The sequence below is a fragment of the Octopus sinensis genome, linkage group LG4 (assembly GCF_006345805.1).
Source record: "Octopus sinensis linkage group LG4, ASM634580v1, whole genome shotgun sequence".
NCBI classification, from domain to species: Eukaryota; Metazoa; Mollusca; class Cephalopoda; order Octopoda; family Octopodidae; genus Octopus; species Octopus sinensis.
The window spans coordinates 150,509,177-150,529,751 of NC_043000.1; the positions used below are offsets into that span (position 1 = coordinate 150,509,177).

Genomic DNA, 20,575 nt, shown 5'->3' on the forward strand with positions numbered 1-20,575 from the left:
AATATACATATATTTACATAGCTGCCATTAAATGGCTTTATTCAAAGGGAAATGTTGACAGTATAATCAAAATAAAATGCAGCGTTTCAAAATATTTTTAGAAAATTTTATATTTCAACAAAAATAAAATTTTTAAATTATGAAAGAGTTTCTACAAATGATGGGATGAACATTGAATTTAAAATGAAAAATAATCTTGATTTGATGTTTTAAAATTATAATCAATATGTGTGAACATTATTGGCATGTTAAAGTATTTCTTGATTTTTCAGGAGTCAAGTTTAAAATAATCAGTGAGATTACTAAATATATTCATTATTTACTGTTTTCAAAGGAAACATTGAAAGTCTAATTAAAATCAAATGCAGCAGTTTAAAATAGCTTCAGAAAACAGAAAACTGTGTGAAATGTTCACTGTGTTAATTTTTTACAGCACAAATTTATTTTCTCCTGGACATCTTGCAGTTTAACTGTTCGATTTAGTTTTAGGTATTTGCCATTCTGTGTGGTGGCCATGGAAATCCAGCTTGGTGCTACTTCTAGCAATAGTTCCAAATGCTTTTCAGCATCAACTGAAAAAAATATGAAATGAAATAAAAATAAGGTAATTTCATTGTAGTCAGATGTGTTGATATAACCCCTGAAATCAAGATAATTTCTGAAGTAAACTATGACATGAAACATTTCCTCTTATTCACAGTAAATCAATTTATTCTATTTTTGAACTATTTATACTGCGTGGAGGCGCAATGGCTCAGTGGTTAGGGCAGCGGACTCGTGATCGGAGGATTGCGGTTTCAATTCCAGACCGGGCGTTGTGTGTGCTTATTGAGTGAAAACACCTAAAAGCTCCATGAGGCTCCGGTAGGGTGTGGTGGCGACCCCTGTTGTACTCTTTCGCCACAACTTTCTCGCACTCTCTCTTCTTGTTTCTTGAGTAACGCAGCGATGGACTGGCGTCCCGTCCAGCTGGGGGGAACACATACGCCACAGAAACCAAGAAACCGGGCCCATTAGCCTGGGTAGGCTTGAAAAGGGCAAAAAAAAAAAAAAAAAAAAAAAACTGTAAAAGCAGGCCATCATTAGTTTTATCAGATCTTTCTGCTTACATTAATTGAGGTACATTTTTGAACAGATGCCTATCTTAATAAAACTTTTGAATCATATTTTTATAGCTGGAACAGAGCTCAAGCCAGATGGTGAGGAAATATTGTGGTGAAATAGGCAAGGTGACAAGTGACTGCTACTTCCTGGATGAAAAATGCTAGAAGTGGTAATTGTTGTTTAGTGTGAAGTTAGTCTTGATTGAGCAGCTTAAAGTTGTTTAGCCATTTAGTATATCAAGAAATACATTATCTGTAGTATCTTTAAGTGTGATTTAAGGGGAGTTGGTAGCTATCTAAGCAAGTAAAGCAAACAAATAGAGTCTATCTAATGTACCAAAAGTTGACAGTTGGGGTTAAGTTAGCAATGAAAAATCATTAGATATTAACTAGTTACACAGAATACGCTATGTTTCCATGTCACTATGGAGCTGGTTTTATTTATTAATTTATGTAATCACGAAATTGCTTCAACTTTAGAACACAGAGTGCCAGAGAACTCCAAAATTGGTAATACCTTTATATCAAATAAAGAAATAAATACCTTTAGAAATTGAGGATGTATAACTTTCACAAATCTTTTCAACAACTACATTAAAAAGAAGAGTAGTTTTTCTCTCTGTAATAAAATAACTTGGATACAGTTAAGGAAAAAAATTTTGGAAGATATAATTTATTTTGCATTAATGGAAAATTGAATAAAGATAAAAACTCTTCATTTGTCATCAAGTCAGTTTTTCTATACTAGTATGAGACAACTGAATTTGTTATTGAGGTATTGTTTTATTGCCGGATGCACTTCTTGTTGCTAAACCTGACCTATTTTTCATGTATGGGATCTGTTATTTCACACACTTTCCAAGGAGCAAATACAATAGACACTCTGGTGACAGGGGAAAGAACAATGTCATCACTTGTAGCTCAGCAACTTTTGGAAAAGTGCAAATGTAAAGCAAATGTACATATACACAGCTGGCATCTTTTAGCTTTTTGCCTATCAAATCCACTCACAATGCTTTAGCTGGCCTGTGGCTACAGTAAAATGCACTTGTTCAAGGTACCATGCAGTGGGACCGAACCCAAATCCATGTCATTGAGAAGCAAACCTCTTAATCCTAGAGCCAATACAGAATGGATTCTTATCAAGTATAGTATCATTATCATTTTAATGCTTACTTTTCTACGCTCACATGGGTTGGATGGAATTCACTGAAGCAGATTTCCTATGGCTGGATGCTCTTGCTGTCACCAATCCGCACATGTTTCCAAGCAATCTTTTATCTTTTACTTGTTTCAGTCATTAGACTGTGGCCATGCTGGGGCACCGCTTTGAAGAATTTTTAGCTGAATGTACTTAATTTTGTTAAACCTGGTACTTGTTCTATCAGTCTCCTTTGCTGAACTGCTAGGTTACTGGGAAGTAAAAACACTCACACCAGCTGTCATGCAGTGATGGAGGAATAGACACATCCACACAAACATATATACAATGGGCTTCTTTCAGCTTCCATCTACCAAAACCACTCACAAAGCGTAGCTTGGCTTGAGGCTACAGCAGAAGATACTTGTTCAAGGTGCCATGTGGGACTGAACCCAGAACCATGTGGTTGGGAAGAAAGTTTCTTACCACACAGCCATGCCTAAGCAAGATAATAATTTCTCAGAAAACTGGGAATGTGTGACAGTTTGTATGACAGTGATGCATATTTATAACTATCATGGGATAGTCAAAACAAGGATGCGTTTGCATGCACACACAAGCTTTTTTCCAGTTTCTGTCCACCAAATCTATTTGCAAAGCCTTGGTTGGCCTGAGTGCATAGTAAAAGGCAATAGCCTAAGGTGTCACAGCCCAAACCATGCAGTTAGGAAGCAAACTTCTTAACCATACAGTTAGAAACTACACTGCAGGGAACTCAAGATATTTATGGAACTAATTATCTTATTTCCATCACCAATGCCTCTATATAATTCATCATCATCATTCTTTTTTGATGCAACTACTCACACACTTTGTAATATCTTAGATACCATATTCCTTCAATCAAGGAGACAAAAGACTGATGATTTGTACATAGCAGTGCCTGTACCGATTCAGAAAGAGGTCAAACACATCATCGGTTAATGTCGGTTTTCCATGCTGCCATTGGTTGGATGGCTCGACAGGAACTGGCAAGACCAGGCACCAACCCAGGTTCCATAGTCTGTTTTGGATGCCTTTCCTAATGCCAATAACTTTACAGAGTGTCATCATCATCATCATCGTTTAGCGTCCGCTTTCCATGCTAGCATGGGTTGGACGGTTCAACTGGGGTCTGGGAAGCCCGAAGGCTGCACCAGGCCCAGTCTGATCTGGCAATGTTTCTACGGCTGGATGCCCTTCCTAACGCCAACCACTCCGTGAGTGTAGAGGGTGTTTTTATGTGCCACCAACACAGGTGTCAGACGAGGCTGGCGAACGGCCACGCTCGGATGGTGTTTTTTATGTGCCACCAACACAGGTGCCAGACGAGTCTGGCAGACGGCCACGCTCGGATGGTGTTTTTTATGTGCCACCGACACAGGTGCCAGACGAGGCTGGCGAACGGCCATGCTCGGATGGTGTTTTTTTTATGTGCCACGGACACAGGTGCCAGACGAGTCTGGCGAACGGCCACGCTCGGATGGTGTTTTTTATGTGCCACCGACACAGGTGCCAGACGAGGCTGGCGAACGACCACGCTCGGATGGTGTTTTTTATGTGCCACCGACACAGGTGCCAGACGAGTCTGGCGAACGGCCACGCTCGGATGGTGTTTTTTATGTGCCACCGACACAGGTGCCAGACGAGTCTGGCGAACGGCCACGCTCGGATGGTGTTTTTTATGTGCCACCGACACAGGTGCCAGACGAGGCTGGCGAACGACCACGCTCGGATGGTGTTTTTTATGTGCCACCGACACAGGTGCCAGACGAGGCTGGCGAACGGCCACGCTCGGATGGTGTTTTTTATGTGCCACCGGCACGGAGGCCAGGCACTAAGTGTTTTTAAAATTTTTTATGTGGTTCTATCACCAAAACTTTTTTACATATCACAACAAACTATGAAAAGCTGTCAACTGAATTATAAAATAAGAATTCAAACTGATTATCTCCGAAGATACATTGATGCAGAATTTTAAGGATACGTTCGCATAATACGATAAATAGTAGGCAGTCGTTTCAGCATTGCTTCTCTCTGAGCTTTTAAAGGAGTTTGAGTAATGGTTTCTTCTAAGCGTTTTGTTTCCTTTGCCCGGATCTGAAATGTTTAAAACCAGAAACAATTTTACATTGTAATTAACAAAAAAAAAAAAATTTGTGGTAGAGAAATAACACTAACAACATGCAAATGTTCTCTTTACTATTACTGTATATACTCTTACTCTTTTACTTGTTTCAGTCATTTGACTGCGGCCATGCTGGAGCACTGCCTTTAGTCGAGCAAATCGACCCCGGGACTTATTCTTTGTAAGCCCAGTACTTATTCTATCGGTCTCTTTTGCCGAACCGCTAAGTGACGGGGACGCAAACACACCAGCATCGGTTGTCAAGCAATGCTAGAGGGACAAACACAGACACACATACATACATATATACGACAGGCTTCTTTCAGTTTCCGTCTACCAAATCCACTCACAAGGCATTGGTCGGCCCGGGGCTATAGCAGAAGACACTTGCCCAAGATGCCACGCAGTGGGACTGAAACCGGAACCATGTGGTTGGTAGGCAAGCTACTTACCACACAGCCACTCCTGCGCCAGTATATTTTAAAGAATATAAAATTTATATACTTTGTATTGGTATAAATGATATAAGTACATATTCAGTTGTTCAATGCAGTAGATAACGACTGAAATACTTCACTGAGTAATCTTTAGTTTTTGTTCTTCTAAATGTGTTGTCATTTGTCCAGAATCCAAATACTGTCAGAAGAAATTTTTACATTTTATCTCTTGAGAAGAGAAGGAAACTTGGGATAATTCAGATCATTAAGTCCCCATCTCCAAAAAAGAAAATCCTAGGGCTGGCAAAGAAACACTTTTATTTGTTTGACTTTGGTCTTTCCATGCTAGGAGTAGAATGTATTTGAGGTAGGGTCTTATGACTGGATGTTGCCCCTGTTACCAACCATTACCCATTTTTTGAGAACAAGAATGTTTTCGAAAATATGGAGCTCGTGGTCGTTATGACAACAAAAAATGCTTACTCAAGTGAAGTCATGGAATGTTAACATTCACAGATATACATGTATGCGACACACTTTCTAAAGTTCGCATCACTCAAATTCACTTGGCCCAGGGCTATAATAGGAGACACTTGCCCAAGATGCAATGCAGTGGAACTGAACCCCAAACCATGCGTTTGTGAAGTCAAAATATTTCAGAGAATTTTACTTTTATATTACAAAGAAACATGTTTGATAAAATTTAAATATGGTTTAAGATAAGCAAGTTTAATGTATAAGTAGCAATTGAAAACAATTTAAAACGTGTTAGGATAGTTGAATTATAAAATCCAAAAGTGCATTGCATTAAAAGCTAATTAGGGTAAAATTATGGGATGTCAAAAATGGAATAAAGTCGATATAGAAATAATAGAATACAGATGGTAAAAGGTATATCATAAAATATACAAATACCAAGAACTACATAGAAGGGATACAACTATATAAATTACAATGTAAAATTCCATCATTACATTTTAAATATTGTGAAATTTGTCTCGGATAATATATATCAAATTTACTGAAAGAGACTCATACTGGTATGGGAAAAATTAACATCATGTATAGCAGATAGAATAAGCAAGGTGAGAAAGTGGTTGTTGTTGTTATTAAGCAACAAGACAGGTAAGGGTGATTAGGTGATGGCCTAGGGCTTAGGGGCAGGGGACCCCAGACCTTGGAAAAAAAAAAAAAAATTTGGTCGTCTTGTTGTAGTCGAGGGCTCTTTGTTGATGCCTGACACTACTGGGAGGTGGCCCTTGAAGTCGCTGGAAATGGAGATCTCCAGGTCCAAATTCTTGGACGGCTGAGAAAGTGGTTGAATATTAAAGGTATTAGTCAATACATGAAGATAAATAGTAAATAATACTTACTCTTTCAAGTAACCCAGAGGGGATTCCTTTGATTGATGTATCAACTTTTGGTGTAGATGGTTTATTGGGTGAGCTATTAGCCTTTGAAACATTTATCAAAGCACTTTCCACCTAACGAAATAAAAAAAAATTTTTTAGACTGAAAATTTTCCAACTCTGCAGTTTCAGAAAACAATAAAAGAAAGGTATACTTGTTAGTGATATTGTATGTCTATGGCAAATGATGTGCATGTAGAAAATTTATTTTGTGAGGAAATGCAAACAGCATATACTCTCTTTTACTCTTTTGTTTCAGTCATTTGACTGCGGCCATAAAGTCAGATACTTAAAATGTAGAGCAAATTTTGTGCTGCAATGCCCATTGAAACATCAATCCATTCAGGTTCATTACAACCAGTCAAAACCAGGGGAATCCTTGATGATGTACACCCAAATCTTGATGATGGGCAGTTTTTTCCCCCAGTATGTGGAACTGTCAGAGTTTCTATCCATTGTCATTTAGAAACTGGAATTTCAGTTTCTTTATCACTTCATATCTTCATTTGAACTAGAGTAAGAATCGTTAGTGTCACAGTTACAATTATCTCGAATTCACAGGCAAAAGGCAGTTTGCGTTTGCATGGCCATATATCAAAGAAAATTTAATGTACTGAATGATGCTGACAGTTACTGAGACTTGATTTACAAATATTTGTCTTAGCAATGATATTTCTGTCAAGAACGAATGTCTTTCAAACTCTGTTAGACTTTGCAAGCTTCAATCACAAAATGCCTCACAAAGGTTCAAAAAGCTTCATAAAGAAAATGAGAAAACAACAATTTTCTTTCAGTCACAGGAAATCTGCGTAATTGAAAGAGTTGTTTCCCTTTTGGAATTTTTTTTTTGGTATTTAATAAGGCATTGCTAGATAAAAGCATGCAGTGCCGTTTTTAACTGTTCAGCGAAAGACTTTGAAGTGTGCAGAACATAAACTTTCTAAGAGTTAGGGAAAATATAATTTTCACAAACGTTTTGATCTGGGGTTTTTTTTTTTTTACCAGATGGATACTCTCTTTTTACTTGTTTCAGTCATATGACTGCGGCCATGCTGGAGCACCGCCTTTAATCGAGTAACTCGACCCCGGGACTTATTCTTTTGTAAGCCCAGTACTTATTCTATCAGTCTCTTTTGCCGAACCGCTAAGTGACGGGGACGTAAACACACCAGCATCGGTTGTCAAGCAATGCTAGGGGGACAAACACAGACACACACACACATATATATATACATATATAGGACAGGCTTCTTTCAGTTTCCGTCTACCAAATCCACTCACAAGGCATTGGCTGGCCCAGAGCTATAGCAGAAGACACTTGCCCAAGATGCCACGCAGTGGGACTGAACCCGGAACCGCATGGTTAGTTAGCAAGCTACTTACCACACAGCCACTCCTGCGCCTATGATATAAAGTTAAATATTTACTGAAGATTCCATTCAACCTCCCCACAGCATCTAGTCACATCAACAAGAATGGGCACAACAGGAGTTGGAAAATCAACCATGTGTCTTAAAATTATTAGTTTGTACATCTTCATTAAATAGCTAAAATTGCTCAAGTGCTTTCTCTTAGGTTGTGACCTCCTAGTCTATATCTAAATTTTTTTCTGAAACAAGTTTTAACCGACACACCATACCCAAAATACAACAGTCATAGGAAGAGGAAGAACCTATTACTGACCTCAAGACGAAAAGAAAAACTGAAACTTACCTTAGGGTGTAGTTTCCCCCTTGTTGCATTTAAAACCTCATGAGCAGTTTGATAAACCTTGACATACGGAGGCTGGGGTAAAGGAGAAGGTTGAATGTCAGGTACTTGGTCTAATCGGAACTTAGGATGCCAACGAATAAGTCTGTCATCAGAAACTGTCATAGGCTTTGGTAGGCTTTTCAGGAATTCCTACAATAAAAAGGATTTTGATATCATTCTCTCTTTCGTTTATTACGAACAGAAAAAAAAAAAAAAAAAAGGATCTTTTCGGTTTGAACGGCAGTTTTTTAACATTTCTAGGAAACTAAAATATTTTAAACTTCGTATACTGGTAGAATGTGTTTATATAACATCTTTTTCTCTTGGCTTTATTGAGAAAATTCTATCGTTTGTAAGACATTTGTTGTTGTTTTTTCTTCAATTTCTGCAATTTAAACCAATCAATTATGTCTACTGAGGTAAAAAACATTATGTGCCGTATGAATATGTTCCTCGTTTAAGAAACAGATTGGGTTTATTTACATTTGTGAAGAAAAAAGGATACCCCCCTCCCCTAACCCTAAAACAGATTGAAATGCAATAGATCGATACTAGGGTCATAATTATGGGTGACAATTTCATATGACACCGCTAGAAAAAAAAAAAAAAAAAGAGATTCTCTTTTACCGCTAACCTCTCAAAAGTATAGAACATGGTTTTGCAATTATACAGAGTTATGTACCTTGAACCAAGCAAGATAAAAATCCTCGTTTAACATCTGCACTATCTTTTTTGTATTACTCTTTTACTTGTTTCAGTCATTTGACTGCGGCCATGCTGGAGCACCGCCCTTAATCGAGCAACTCGACCCCGAGACTTATTCTTTTGTAAGCCCAGTACTTATTCTATCGGTCTCTTTTGCCGAACCGCTATGTAACGGGGGACATAAACACATCAGCATCGGTTGTCAAGCAATGCTAGGGGGACAAACACAGACACACAAACACACCCACGCATATACGACAGGCTTCTTTCAGTTTCCGTCTACCAAATCCACTCACAAGGCTTTGGTCGGCCCGAGGCTATAGCAGAAGACACTTGCCCAAGATGCCACGCAGTGGGACTGAACCCAGAACCATGTGGTTGGTAAGCAAGCTACTTACCACACAGCCACTCCTGCGCCTATTATAGAAAAGAATTTAATGTAAAAGCATAGTATATGATTTTCAATAATATGATTTTCATGTTACCAAAGAGAGTGGTAGAGACTATGATGTGGAAACCATGCCAGAACAGACAATGGAGTCTGGTGTGGCCCCCGGCCGTACCAGCTTTGGTCAAACCATCCAACCCATGCCAGCATGGAAAACGGACATTAGCTGATGATGATATATAAACCAAATTCTATCTATCTATCCGCTCAGTCAAAGTCGACTCTCGGTCACTCGTTGGATCAGTGTCCTCCAGTCAGTTCTATCCTGGGCCGCTTCCCTCAGATTGGCTATGTCCATTCCGGTATCCCTCTTGATGGTGTCAAGCCAGCGGGTTCTTGGTCGGGCCTCTTCCTCTCCTGCCACTGACCATTCCGAGAATGATGTCCTTCTCCAGGGATTTTCTCCAACCAAATTACATCATTAAAACGTAACTTACAAGCTTCATTATTTGTTACTAATCAAACACACAAGAACGAACTATTTTTAAAAAATTGAGAAAAAAACTTACTTTATGCAACGTCATGACGCTCTTCACCAAATTGGCATGGAACATTTTCTTTCTGGCAATGAAATGAGTGGCTGTAAGATGCGGGTTGCCATTTTCAGGATCTGAAGAGGAGAAGAAAAGAAAAAGGAAATCGTCACCGTTTCAAGACAAATTGTATAAATTTAGCTTAATGTACTGTGTATATCATATCTCTCACGATTTGTTTCAGTCATTGAACTGCAGACTTCGGAAACATTTTTTCACGCTCAGAGTTGCTGAAGCATGGAATAAACTGCCTGCGTCAGTTGTTGACTGCCATGACACTGCATCTTTTAAGGCCCTCATGCTTTCCGAAATCCGCCGAAACTACACCTGATTATATATACACTTTAGATGAGTTGTAGTGCACCTGAGCACTGTACACAATTATTATTATTATTATTATTATTATTATACCATGGTATTGTCTTGAAGGGTTTAGGCTATCAAATTGACCATGGCACCTAGTGGATTGGTAAAAAGAAACTGATAAGACTAAGTTATGGGAATGTAAACAAACCAACACTGTTTGTCAAGTAGTGCTGGAGGGGAAACACAGACACACACATTATTTATCTATCTATGTGTATATGTATGTATATGTGTGTGTGTGTGTGTATATATATATATATATCATCGTCTTCATCATCATCGTTTAACGTCCGTTTTCCATGCTAGCATGGGTTGGACGGTTCAACTGGGGTCTGGGAAGCCAGAAGGCTGCACCAGGCCCAGTCTGATCTGGCAGTGTTTCTACAGCTGGATGCCCTTCCTAACGCCAACCACTCCGTGAGTGTAGTGGGTGCTTTTTACGTGCCACCTGCACACAAACACACATATATATCATTATGGTTATATATATATATATCGTTATGGTAATATTTTGCCAAATAAACACATGCACTATATACTAGTTCTTCATTTCAGCTTTATCATTTTTCTTATTTTAGTATCCTTCATCTGAAATCGTTTGCCACACATCTGGTGACCTCTTCAGCAACTCTGCATCCCATGTGTCTCCCCCTGTCCTATTCAGTACATCCTATCTTTCTATGGTGTGTATCTTTACCTGCATGTGCACGCGCATGCACACACACACACACAGAGGCTTCCACACAGTTTCTACCTACCAAATTCACTTAAATGTATTAGTTGGCCTGAGGTTATAGCACAAGACATTTGTCAAAGGTGCTGTACAGTGGGACTGAACCTGAAACCAAGCGAGTGCAGTATCGAGAGATGTGGCTTTGTGTCAAGTGATGAAGAATATGACAAAGGGATAGAAACAGGGATCTTGCTGCAGAGAATATGCATGGCTACCCTTCCGGCTTCACAGACCCCAGTTGAACCGTCCAACCCATGCTAGCATGGAAAGCGGACGCTAAATGATGATGATGATGATGATGATGATGACCCCAGCTGGAAAAGACAGAAGAGGATGAAAATCCATCAGGATGTACCCTCGGGTTGCAGGAAAGTGAATATAAGTGGTAGAGAGGATTGGACAGGGTAAGTGAGTGGGTATGTTTGTGAGAGTGGCAGATGGATAGGGACAGAGGGGAATGCAAACAGTGAGAAATATGAGTGGATGCTTGGAGGGCAACTGTGAGAGAGATGAATAATAATAATAGACAAATTAACACAATGAACAGTCTTCTAAAAAACATCCATAGGCGCAGGAGTGGCTGTGTGGTAAGCAGCTTACTTACCAACCACATGCTTCCGGGTTCAGTCCAACTCTGTGGCACCTTGGGTAAATATCTTCTTATTTCTTTATTGCTCACAAGGGGCTAAACATAGAGGGGACAAACAAGGACAGACAAAGGGATTAAGCCGATTACATCGACCCCAGTGCATAACTGGTACTTAATTTATCGACCCCGAAAAATGAAAGGCAAAATCGACCTCGGCAGAATTTGAACTCCAAACGTAACGGCACATGAAATACCGCCAGGCATTTCGCCCAGCGTGCTAATGTTTCTGCCAGCTCGCTGCCTTGGGTAAGTATCTTCTACTATAGCCTCGGGCTGACCAAAGCCTTGAGTGGATTGGCAGAGGGAAACTGAACGAAGCCCATCGTGTATGTATGTGTGTGTGTATATATATATATATATATACACATATATATGTGTGTGTGTGTGTGTGTGTTTGTGCACTTCTGTGTTTGTCCCTGCAACATCGCTTGACAACTGATGCTGGTGTGTTTGTGACCTCTGTAACTTAGCAGTTCGGCAAAAGAGACCAACAGAATAAATACTACTCTTACAAAGAATAAGTCCTGGGGTCAATTTGCTCGACTAAAGGCGGTGCTCCAGCATGGCTGCAGTCAAATGACTGAAACAAAAACAAGAATATATATGTATGTACGAAAGTGTGTGCTTCTTAGTGTTTGTTCCCACCACTGCTTGACAACTGGCGATGGTGTGTTTATGTCCCTGTAACTAAGCAGTTTGGCAAAAGAGATCAATGGAATAAGTACTAAGCTATAAAAAAAAAAAAAAAAAAAAAGGGAAAAACAATGTACTAAGGTTATTGATTTGACTAAAAATTCTTGAAGGCAGTGCTCCAGCATGGCTGCAATCTAATGACTGAAACGAGTAAAAGATAGAAGAGGATAGTCATTTATGCTTACTGCTGTTCTCCATATTGGATTCTTCTAATTGGGGGGTGATAGTCAGTTGGTAGCCCTGATATTTGTAACCAAGTTTTGGAAGACCTTTTTCTTGTTTGAAGTCATATGCATTAGGGTATACAGTTTTTATTTGACCAAGAACCTCTTGCTTAAAATCTCTGGAAATACAAAGAGAAAAACATACAAAAGGTTTGTTTTAATTGATATTGAATCTAATATAGAATAAGATGAAATACATTTCTGAAGAGTATTTTTTTTTTCAGTGTAAAATATACACTATTCAGATTCTTGAAATATATTACACAAAAATGTATTATATGCCAGTAAAGATACATAAACAAGAGCACTCAGAGTGTGCAAACCTCCGCCAAGGCAACATCAACGTCCTCTCAACGATTAGCCAGAGATGATTTTTAAAATGAGAATATCTGAAATAAACTTGACTGCTTTCACAAATGAGAATACTAAAAATGAACCCGACCGCTCTCAAAAATTAAGTGAAAAAAAACAGGAAAAATAATCCAGAATCCTTGTCCAGTACTGGATCGATCCCAAAATCTAATCAATTCATGCCAGTCACAAGGTCAAACCTCCCTGAAAGTTTCATCTGAATCCATCCAGTGGTTCTTGAGATATCTTGTCCAAGGACAAACAAATGCAACTGAAAACAATACCTCCCTCTTTTGGTAGTTCAGAGGTAATAAGCATACTTTTTATTGAATAACAATAAATTGCTTCAAGTTTTGGGACAAGGCCAACAGTTTTAGGTGGAGGGGAAGTCCATAACACTGACCCTCAGTACTTGGCCAGTAGTTATACTGTCAACCTTGGAGGGATGAAAAGCCAAGTTGGATTTGGCAGAAATGCTGCTATGCATTTTGTCCAAGACACTAATGATTCTTCCAGCTTACTACCTTAATAATAATAATTCTAATTTTAGCACAAGATTAGCAATTTTGAGGGTAGAGAGTAAGCAGATTGCATTAACCCAGCACTTGACTTGGCTCTATATTTTATCAACCCCTGAAATCCCTTGGTGGGATTTGACCTCAGAATGGAGCTGAAAGAAATATGACAACCAAAATACATTTATTACAGAATTTAAAATAAAACTAATTTTAATAAATTCACCTTTTGAGACTTTTTTCAACAGCATCTTTGAGCTTGGAAAAAGTGCAAACTTCTAAGCGGTTGTGTAACATGCGGACAACATCATCTACTCTTTGAAAGAATTCCTCTAAGACTGTATAGGAATAAGGGAGGGTGAGTGTAGATGGTATTGGCAAAATAAGATGCTGGAACCGTTTATAAGCAGGAGTCCTGAAACAGAGACATGACAATTTAGCAAGGATAAGAAATATAATCAAAATATATTTTGTGGGACATGAGAAGGAAAAGAAGATTATGTTAAAATTTTGATAAATATTATTCAATTAAAAAGAATTACAAATACAGAAAACAAAGTTGTCATATTTTAGGTATCTCTCTCTCTCTCTCTCTTTTTTTTCTCTCTTTTACTTGTTTCAGTCATTTGACTGCGGCCATGCTGGAGCACCGCCTTTAATCGAGCAACTCGACCCCGGGACTTATTCTTTTGTAAGCCCAGTACTTATTCTATCGGTCTCTTTTGCTGAACCGCCAAGTGACGGGGACGTAAACACACTAGCATTGGTTGTCAAGCAATGCCAGGGGGACAAACACAGACATACAAACATACACGCACACACATATATATATATATATACATATATACATATATACGACGGGCTTCTTTCAGTTTCCGTCTACCAAATCCACTCACAAGGCTTTGGTCGGCCCGAGGCTATAGTAGAAGACACTTGCCCAAGGTGCCACACAGTGGGACTGAACCAGGAACCATGTGGTTGGTTAGCAAGCTACTTACCACACGGCCACTCCTGCGCCTATATAAATTGTTTATAGTTTAATATTTGCTATCCTCCATCCCCCCAAAACCCTTTTCTTTTTGTTGTTTGTTCTTTTTAAATATGTTTCCAAAAAAGTTAATTAAAAACAGAAATTTTGAAGCAAACGAGGATTTAAATGAAACTATTTTTTCTATCAGTGACACGTAAAAGCACCATCCGTTTCGTGGCCGTTTGCCAGCTCTGTCTGGCACCTGTGCGGGTGGCACATAAAAAGCACCCACTACACTCACGGAGTGGTTGGCGTTAGGAAGGGCATCCAGCCATAGAAACACTGCCAGATCAGACTGGGCCTGGCGCAGCCTTCTGGCTTCACACACCCCAGTTGAACCGTCCAACCCATGCTAGCATGGAAAGCGGACGTTAAACGATGATGAAGATTTAAATGAAACTATTTTTTTATCCATGTTAGCATGAATTAGATGAATCGACATTGTTTTGTAGCTGCCCTTCTTGCTGCTAACTCTCACCTACTTTTCAAGTGAAGGAAAATTTCCTTCCATTCAGCTTCAAAGCACAGAGCTGCCAGACAACTTGTTAACAGAGGAATGACAACAATGACTATAGCTTATATGATCACAGTAAGTAAACATTCTCATAGACATACACATCATAGGTGCAGGAGTGGCTGTGTGGTAAGTAGCTTGTTAACCAACCACATGGTTCCGGGTTCAGTCCCACTGCGTGGCATCTTGGGCAAGTGTCTTCTGCTATAGCCCCGGGCCGACCAATGCCTTGTGAGTGGATTTGGTAGACGGAAACTGAAAGAAGCCTGTCGTATATATGTATATGTATGTGTGTGTTTGTGTGTCTGTGTTTGTCCCCCTAGCATTGCTTGACAACCGATGCTGGTGTGTTTACGTCCCCGTCACTTAGCGGTTCGGCAAAAAGAGACCGATAGAATAAGTACTGGGCTTACAAAGAATAAGTCCCGGGGTCGATTTGCTCGACTAAAGGCGGTGCTCCAGCATGGCCACAGTCAAAATGACTGAAACAAGTAAAAGAGTAAAGAGTATCATCATTTAGCAACCCTTTTCCATGCTGGCATGGATTGGAAGGCTTGACTGGAACTGGTAAGCTAGAGAGCTCCAGCCTGGTTTTGTTTCTACAGCTGGATGCCTCTCCTAATGCCAATCACTTCACAGAGTGTACTGGCCATCTTTTACATGTTGCTAACATGGGTGTCATGTATATGAAGAGCTTTGTACCAAATTCAATAATCAACTCAGAGGCAATAGTAGACACTTCCTGAAAGTGCTGTGCAGGGAGACTGAACCAGGAACCACATGATTGTGAAGCAAACCTCTTAGCCACACTGCCAGATAATTAACAAGCTTAAACTGATTCTTAGCCAATGAGGAAACCTATGTAATCACTCAAACTGCTAGAAATAGAAGTCAGATCTTTCTCAAATCATTCACTACTGTCATTAAAAAGGAGGATGCATTGGATAATGTAGTCCTTGTAGTCCTATATAAAAAGAACAGGACAGTCATGGCTGGAACACGTTTGATCGAGTCCTGCTTTATCAAGGTTGGCAGGGAGTTAAACAACAGAAACAATAGTCAATCACCCTCACCTTCCAATTCACAAAGTGCAACAAGTCACATTGGTTTATATAATCCTAGATAGCTTGTGACATAAAACAAAAAAAAAAAGGTGTGTAATGGTCTGATTCTTCAGAGCGGCCCTAAGACTAAGCAAAAATTTTTACTTACTTGTTAACTGAGTCAGACTTCTCTTTTTCAAATTCAGGTTGAGTCTTACAGGATGAGCTTTTAGGTTTTTCTTTGGATTTTGTTGCAGCTTTGAGTTCCTTAATTAACAGTAATTGCTTCTTCAGTTCTTCCACTTTACTACATTTCATGAGATCAATTTTGACTTTTTCTGGTGTTAAATTTAGCTGAAAGAATTCAAATAAATGTTGGTTATTTTTGAAAGAAACCATTACTTCAATATAGAAATATAGACTAGTTTATTGCAGACATTGGAATAATGCTTGAATAAACTGGATATGAAATCCAAATCTTTAGATGAACTTCAACACAAGAATTTTTTCTTTTTTGCAAGAAAATTACAATATCATAAGCTTTTGAATTGTATTTATTATGTCCTATAATTTGTTCTTAAGGTTCAGAGTCTCTTGTGTAAAAACATTGTTCTGCAACTTAGCTCCATTAAGAAGATAATTGTAATTAATCAACCTGAAGATAAAATGCAGGAATGTTATAGGAAATAAGAATTTCAATCCTTTTCTTACAAGTTTATTTACACTAGAATCATATTATACAAAAGAGTTTGTTAATTTTCAACAAGGGTGATGAGAAAGAACCCACAGCATTCAGCTTTTAAGAACATTACTGCAATCTTACCCTAAATTATGATGGATTAAAGAAACTAAGAAAATAGTACAAATTTTCTATTTTTCAAACCTATTAGCCATGGCTCATAAGTTACTGTGACCTTTAGTTTTTAGAAAATAACTTCCTTTTCATTTATCATAATCTTATTACAATACACAAATCTGGGTTTCTCAGGTGGATTATTGCAGAAAATTGTAAATTGTATTAGATATAAATTATTTAGATGTCACTTATTCTAATATAGAACAGATAGGATATTACTATAAAAATAATAAAAAAACAATTAATATATCTTCAACTTTAACTGTATATTCTGTTGCTAAATGAATTAAATTTTGATTGCAAAAATTTTACAATTTTAAGTGCATAGTAATTGGAAAGCAGCAACAAAAACAAAAATCACTAAACATATGTGGTCAGATTTAGTTGTGGTTGTCCTAAAAATCACAGCAATATATGACCATATATGTCCACTGAAATTATATTTGAACTCACAATGCACATAAATTCATAAAATTTTGCATAGTCAGTCAGACAACGTAGTGATAATTGTTTCATTGACAGTAACCAGTTCAAGTCTATCTGGTTTCTTGATTAGCAGCATCTCGTGACGCTGGGCTAATTTTATAAAGATTAAATGCAGATTTTGAGCCCTGGTGAAATTTCACAATAGTTGAGGTAAAGCAGTACCTTATTTCTTAATTCTAGAATGTATCACAATTAAGCCAAGGTACAATGTATAATTTTCAGTAATAAATACACTAAATATCAATATTCAGGGGAATCATAACTCTACCTGTCTGACTGTAGTAGTTTTTACAGGATCTGTTGCTTTTTGAAGTTCTTTGCTGTCATTTGAACCAGATTCTGTAGTCTGGCTGTGTACGGACATCTGTTGTGACCGCATTCTTCGTAACTTTTGAGGAGTTTCAGGCAAAGGAGAAATGGGCCTAGGTATATTGCTCACTAAAGGAAATTCTAACTCCCAGAAATTACTGTCTTCAAGTTCTTTTTCCTCCTCAATATTCTGTTGAGATAAATAAATGATAAATTTAATCAATATGAAATATTTTTTATTTGATGTGACAAACCATGTTGATTGTTGCTTTCACTTTTTCAGCAGTGTACGCTTCAACCTTCTTCAGGTGCGTTGTGAGTCACTAAGGTGAAGCATACACACCTGAAATGTAGTGAAAGCAACAATCAAGATGAAGACACTACTCCAAATAATAACATATCTAAATTCCTCATAGAAATATAGAATTGTATTTCAAAACAATAAAGACAAACATAAATAATATTAGTTAAACCTGTTATTTATAACTAGCAGTATCGCCCGGCGTTGCTCGGGTTTGTAAGGGAAATAACTATATAAGCATTTTTAGAGATGTAAAGTATAATAGCCATCTCAATATGGCTAACCACTAAGTGGGGGTGTTACTGTAGCTTTTTATGTTCTGAGATTTAATAATACATTTTTAGAGAGTTACTTCCCTTATATAATAGCAAAAAAATGCATTAAAAACGGGGAAAAAATGATGGTAAATTTATTTTTAAATCGTAGACGCGCGCTAATACCCAGAAGGGCTTGATATGAATCACGACTATAAGATACCTGCTTTTGATTACACTGCACCGCAAAATGGAGTAGTTAGGAATCTAAATCGTAGGAGACAGACACACAACTTCACTTTTATATATAAAGATTTTTCCCATTTCTTAACATATTCCTAAAAAGCCAGCACAATCATCTTTGGTAATTTAAGTCAGCTTGGCACCAAACAATACACTGTAAATTGATTGACACCAGGCTGACTTTACTGAACTTTTGGGCAAAATCACTATTGCCAGAATCCACGCAAAGCTCTTAGATTCAAACAAGTATATAGATTGCCTGGGATGTAAGAATATATACTTATACAAACAACATAAATGTAAATAAACATGCAGATTTTCTATGGCTGGATGCCTTTCCTATTACCAACCCTCAACTAGCTTCCTTCAGTTTCTGCCTACCAAATCCACTCATAAGGCCTTGGTAGACCTGGGAGCTGTAAAAGAGATTTGCTCAAAACACCATGCAGTAGAACTGAACCCAGAGCCATGCACATTCACATAGGCATTTATGTAAATACTTATACATACATATGCAAACAGACTACTAAGTACACAAACCAATGTCTGTCTGTCTGTCTATCTACATATAAGAGGTTTTGGTATCCAGAAGACCCAAAATGCAGGTAAGGCGATGTAAGTGCTGCAGAAGGACTGTAGTTAGACTTCTGGTTTGATAATAGTGTGAGTGAGGAGTCTAATGTGGGTTGTGTGTGAGCATGTATAAATGAGACAAACAAAGTCAAGGCAGTGTGAAATTTCTCGAAACATTTATAAAGAGAAAGGTAGCCTTACAGCTGTTTCAGAGATATGAAGGATATCCCTTCAACAGAGACAATACAAGAGAGTTAAATATAAGAAATTAGTTTGGAAAGGGAGAGATATAGGAAGTATAAATGGAAATAAAAGAATAAAAATAAAAATATATGTTGGATGTTACAAGTGCTGGGTAGAATGGGTATTTTGTGTGGTAAGTAGCTTGTTTACCAACCACATGGTTCCGGGTTCAGTCCCACTGCGTGGCACGTTGGGCAAGTGTCTTCTACTATAGCCTCGGGCCGACCAATGCCTTGTGAGTGGATTTGGTAGACGGAAACTGAAAGAAGCCCGTCGTATATATGTATATATATGCGTGTGTGTGTTTGTGTGTCTGTGTTTGTCCCTCTAGCATTGCTTGACAACCGATGCTGGTGTGTTTGCGTCCCCGTCACTTAGCGGTTCGGCAAAAGAGACCGATAGAATAAGTACTGGGCTTACAAAAGAATAAGTCCCGGGGTCGAGTTGCTCGATTAAAGGTGGTGCTCCAGCATGGCCGCAGTCAAATGACTGAAACAAGTAAAAGAGTATATATATATCACTATCACCATTTAATGTCTGTCTTCCATACTGGCATAGGTCAAACAGTTGCTGGCAAACCAGAGGACGGTGCCAAGCTCCAGTATCTGCATCGGCATGATTTTTATGGTTGGATGCCCTTCCTAACAACAAACACCTACACACACACATATTCTTTTCTACTCTAGTCACAAGGCATGAAATTTTTGGGGAGGGGGGGGGGCAGTCGATTAGATTGATCCCAGTATGCAGCTGGTACTTTTAATTTATTGACCCTGAAAGGACGAAAGGCAAAGTTGACCTCGGCGGAATTTGAACTCAGAACGTAAACACAGATGAAATACCGCTAAGCATTTCGCCCAGCATGCTAGTGTTTCAGCCAGCTTGCCGTCTTACCTACACGTATATTGATTGACACAAATTACCAAAGACAATTGTGCATGAGGTTCTGGGAATAATGAAGAAACTGTTACATGTATGTGTACATATATATTTATGGTAAAGCAACAATTTTTATTACTATACAAAGCTTGTAATATTTCTTCAAAACATTTTAATGTTTACTTGCTGCAGAACTGTAAAAGAATGTAACCACTGATGGCAACACCAGTTCATAAAAAAATTCACACCATCCTACATTTAGTTGTCAACAATAAATTTGAGAGAGAAACTTTGCATGTATACATATATACACACACACACACACATGCGTATGTGTGTGTATGGATCTGTGTATCATACTTAACCCTTTTGTTACTGTATTTATTTTGAGATACTCTGTGTTTCTTTCAATTACTTTAGATATATCAAAGAATTTAGTAAAATAACTAACTTAGTTATCATTGAGCTAGTGTTAGGAACATAAACTGTGACTGAGGTTTGGTGGAAGATTTTAATGCAAAACTTATGAAAACAAGACATTTGTACTAAAGATTCAGAGCCGGTTTCAGCTGGGTTGGTAACGAAAGGGTTAATGTAAATACATCATTAAAAGGCAAA

At 38.3% G+C, this 20,575-nt stretch overlaps 1 protein-coding gene across 2 annotated transcripts in view; it reads right to left on the reverse strand.

The window, feature by feature from the left end:
• Positions 1-99: 99 nt before the first annotated feature.
• The window catches only part of LOC115210991 (DNA replication factor Cdt1), a 27,830-nt gene continuing 7,354 nt past the window's right edge, over positions 100-20,575 (reverse strand). Inside the window, exons 2-11 of one of the 2 annotated variants that reach the window (XM_036502570.1) lie at positions 17,424-17,654; positions 15,983-16,167; positions 13,453-13,641; positions 12,341-12,479; positions 9,672-9,776; positions 7,971-8,159; positions 6,222-6,332; positions 4,271-4,383; positions 1,648-1,736; positions 100-572 (exon numbers count right to left, since the gene is read on the reverse strand). In XM_036502570.1, the coding sequence (XP_036358463.1) occupies positions 412-572; positions 1,648-1,736; positions 4,271-4,383; positions 6,222-6,332; positions 7,971-8,159; positions 9,672-9,776; positions 12,341-12,479; positions 13,453-13,641; positions 15,983-16,167; positions 17,424-17,654 (1,512 nt within the window). In that variant the 3' untranslated portion in view covers positions 100-411. Of the gene's footprint in view, positions 573-1,647; positions 1,737-4,270; positions 4,384-6,221; positions 6,333-7,970; positions 8,160-9,671; positions 9,777-12,321; positions 12,480-13,452; positions 13,642-15,982; positions 16,168-17,423; positions 17,655-20,575 lie in introns of both variants that reach the window. The other variant, XM_029779825.2, reaches the window with a different exon arrangement.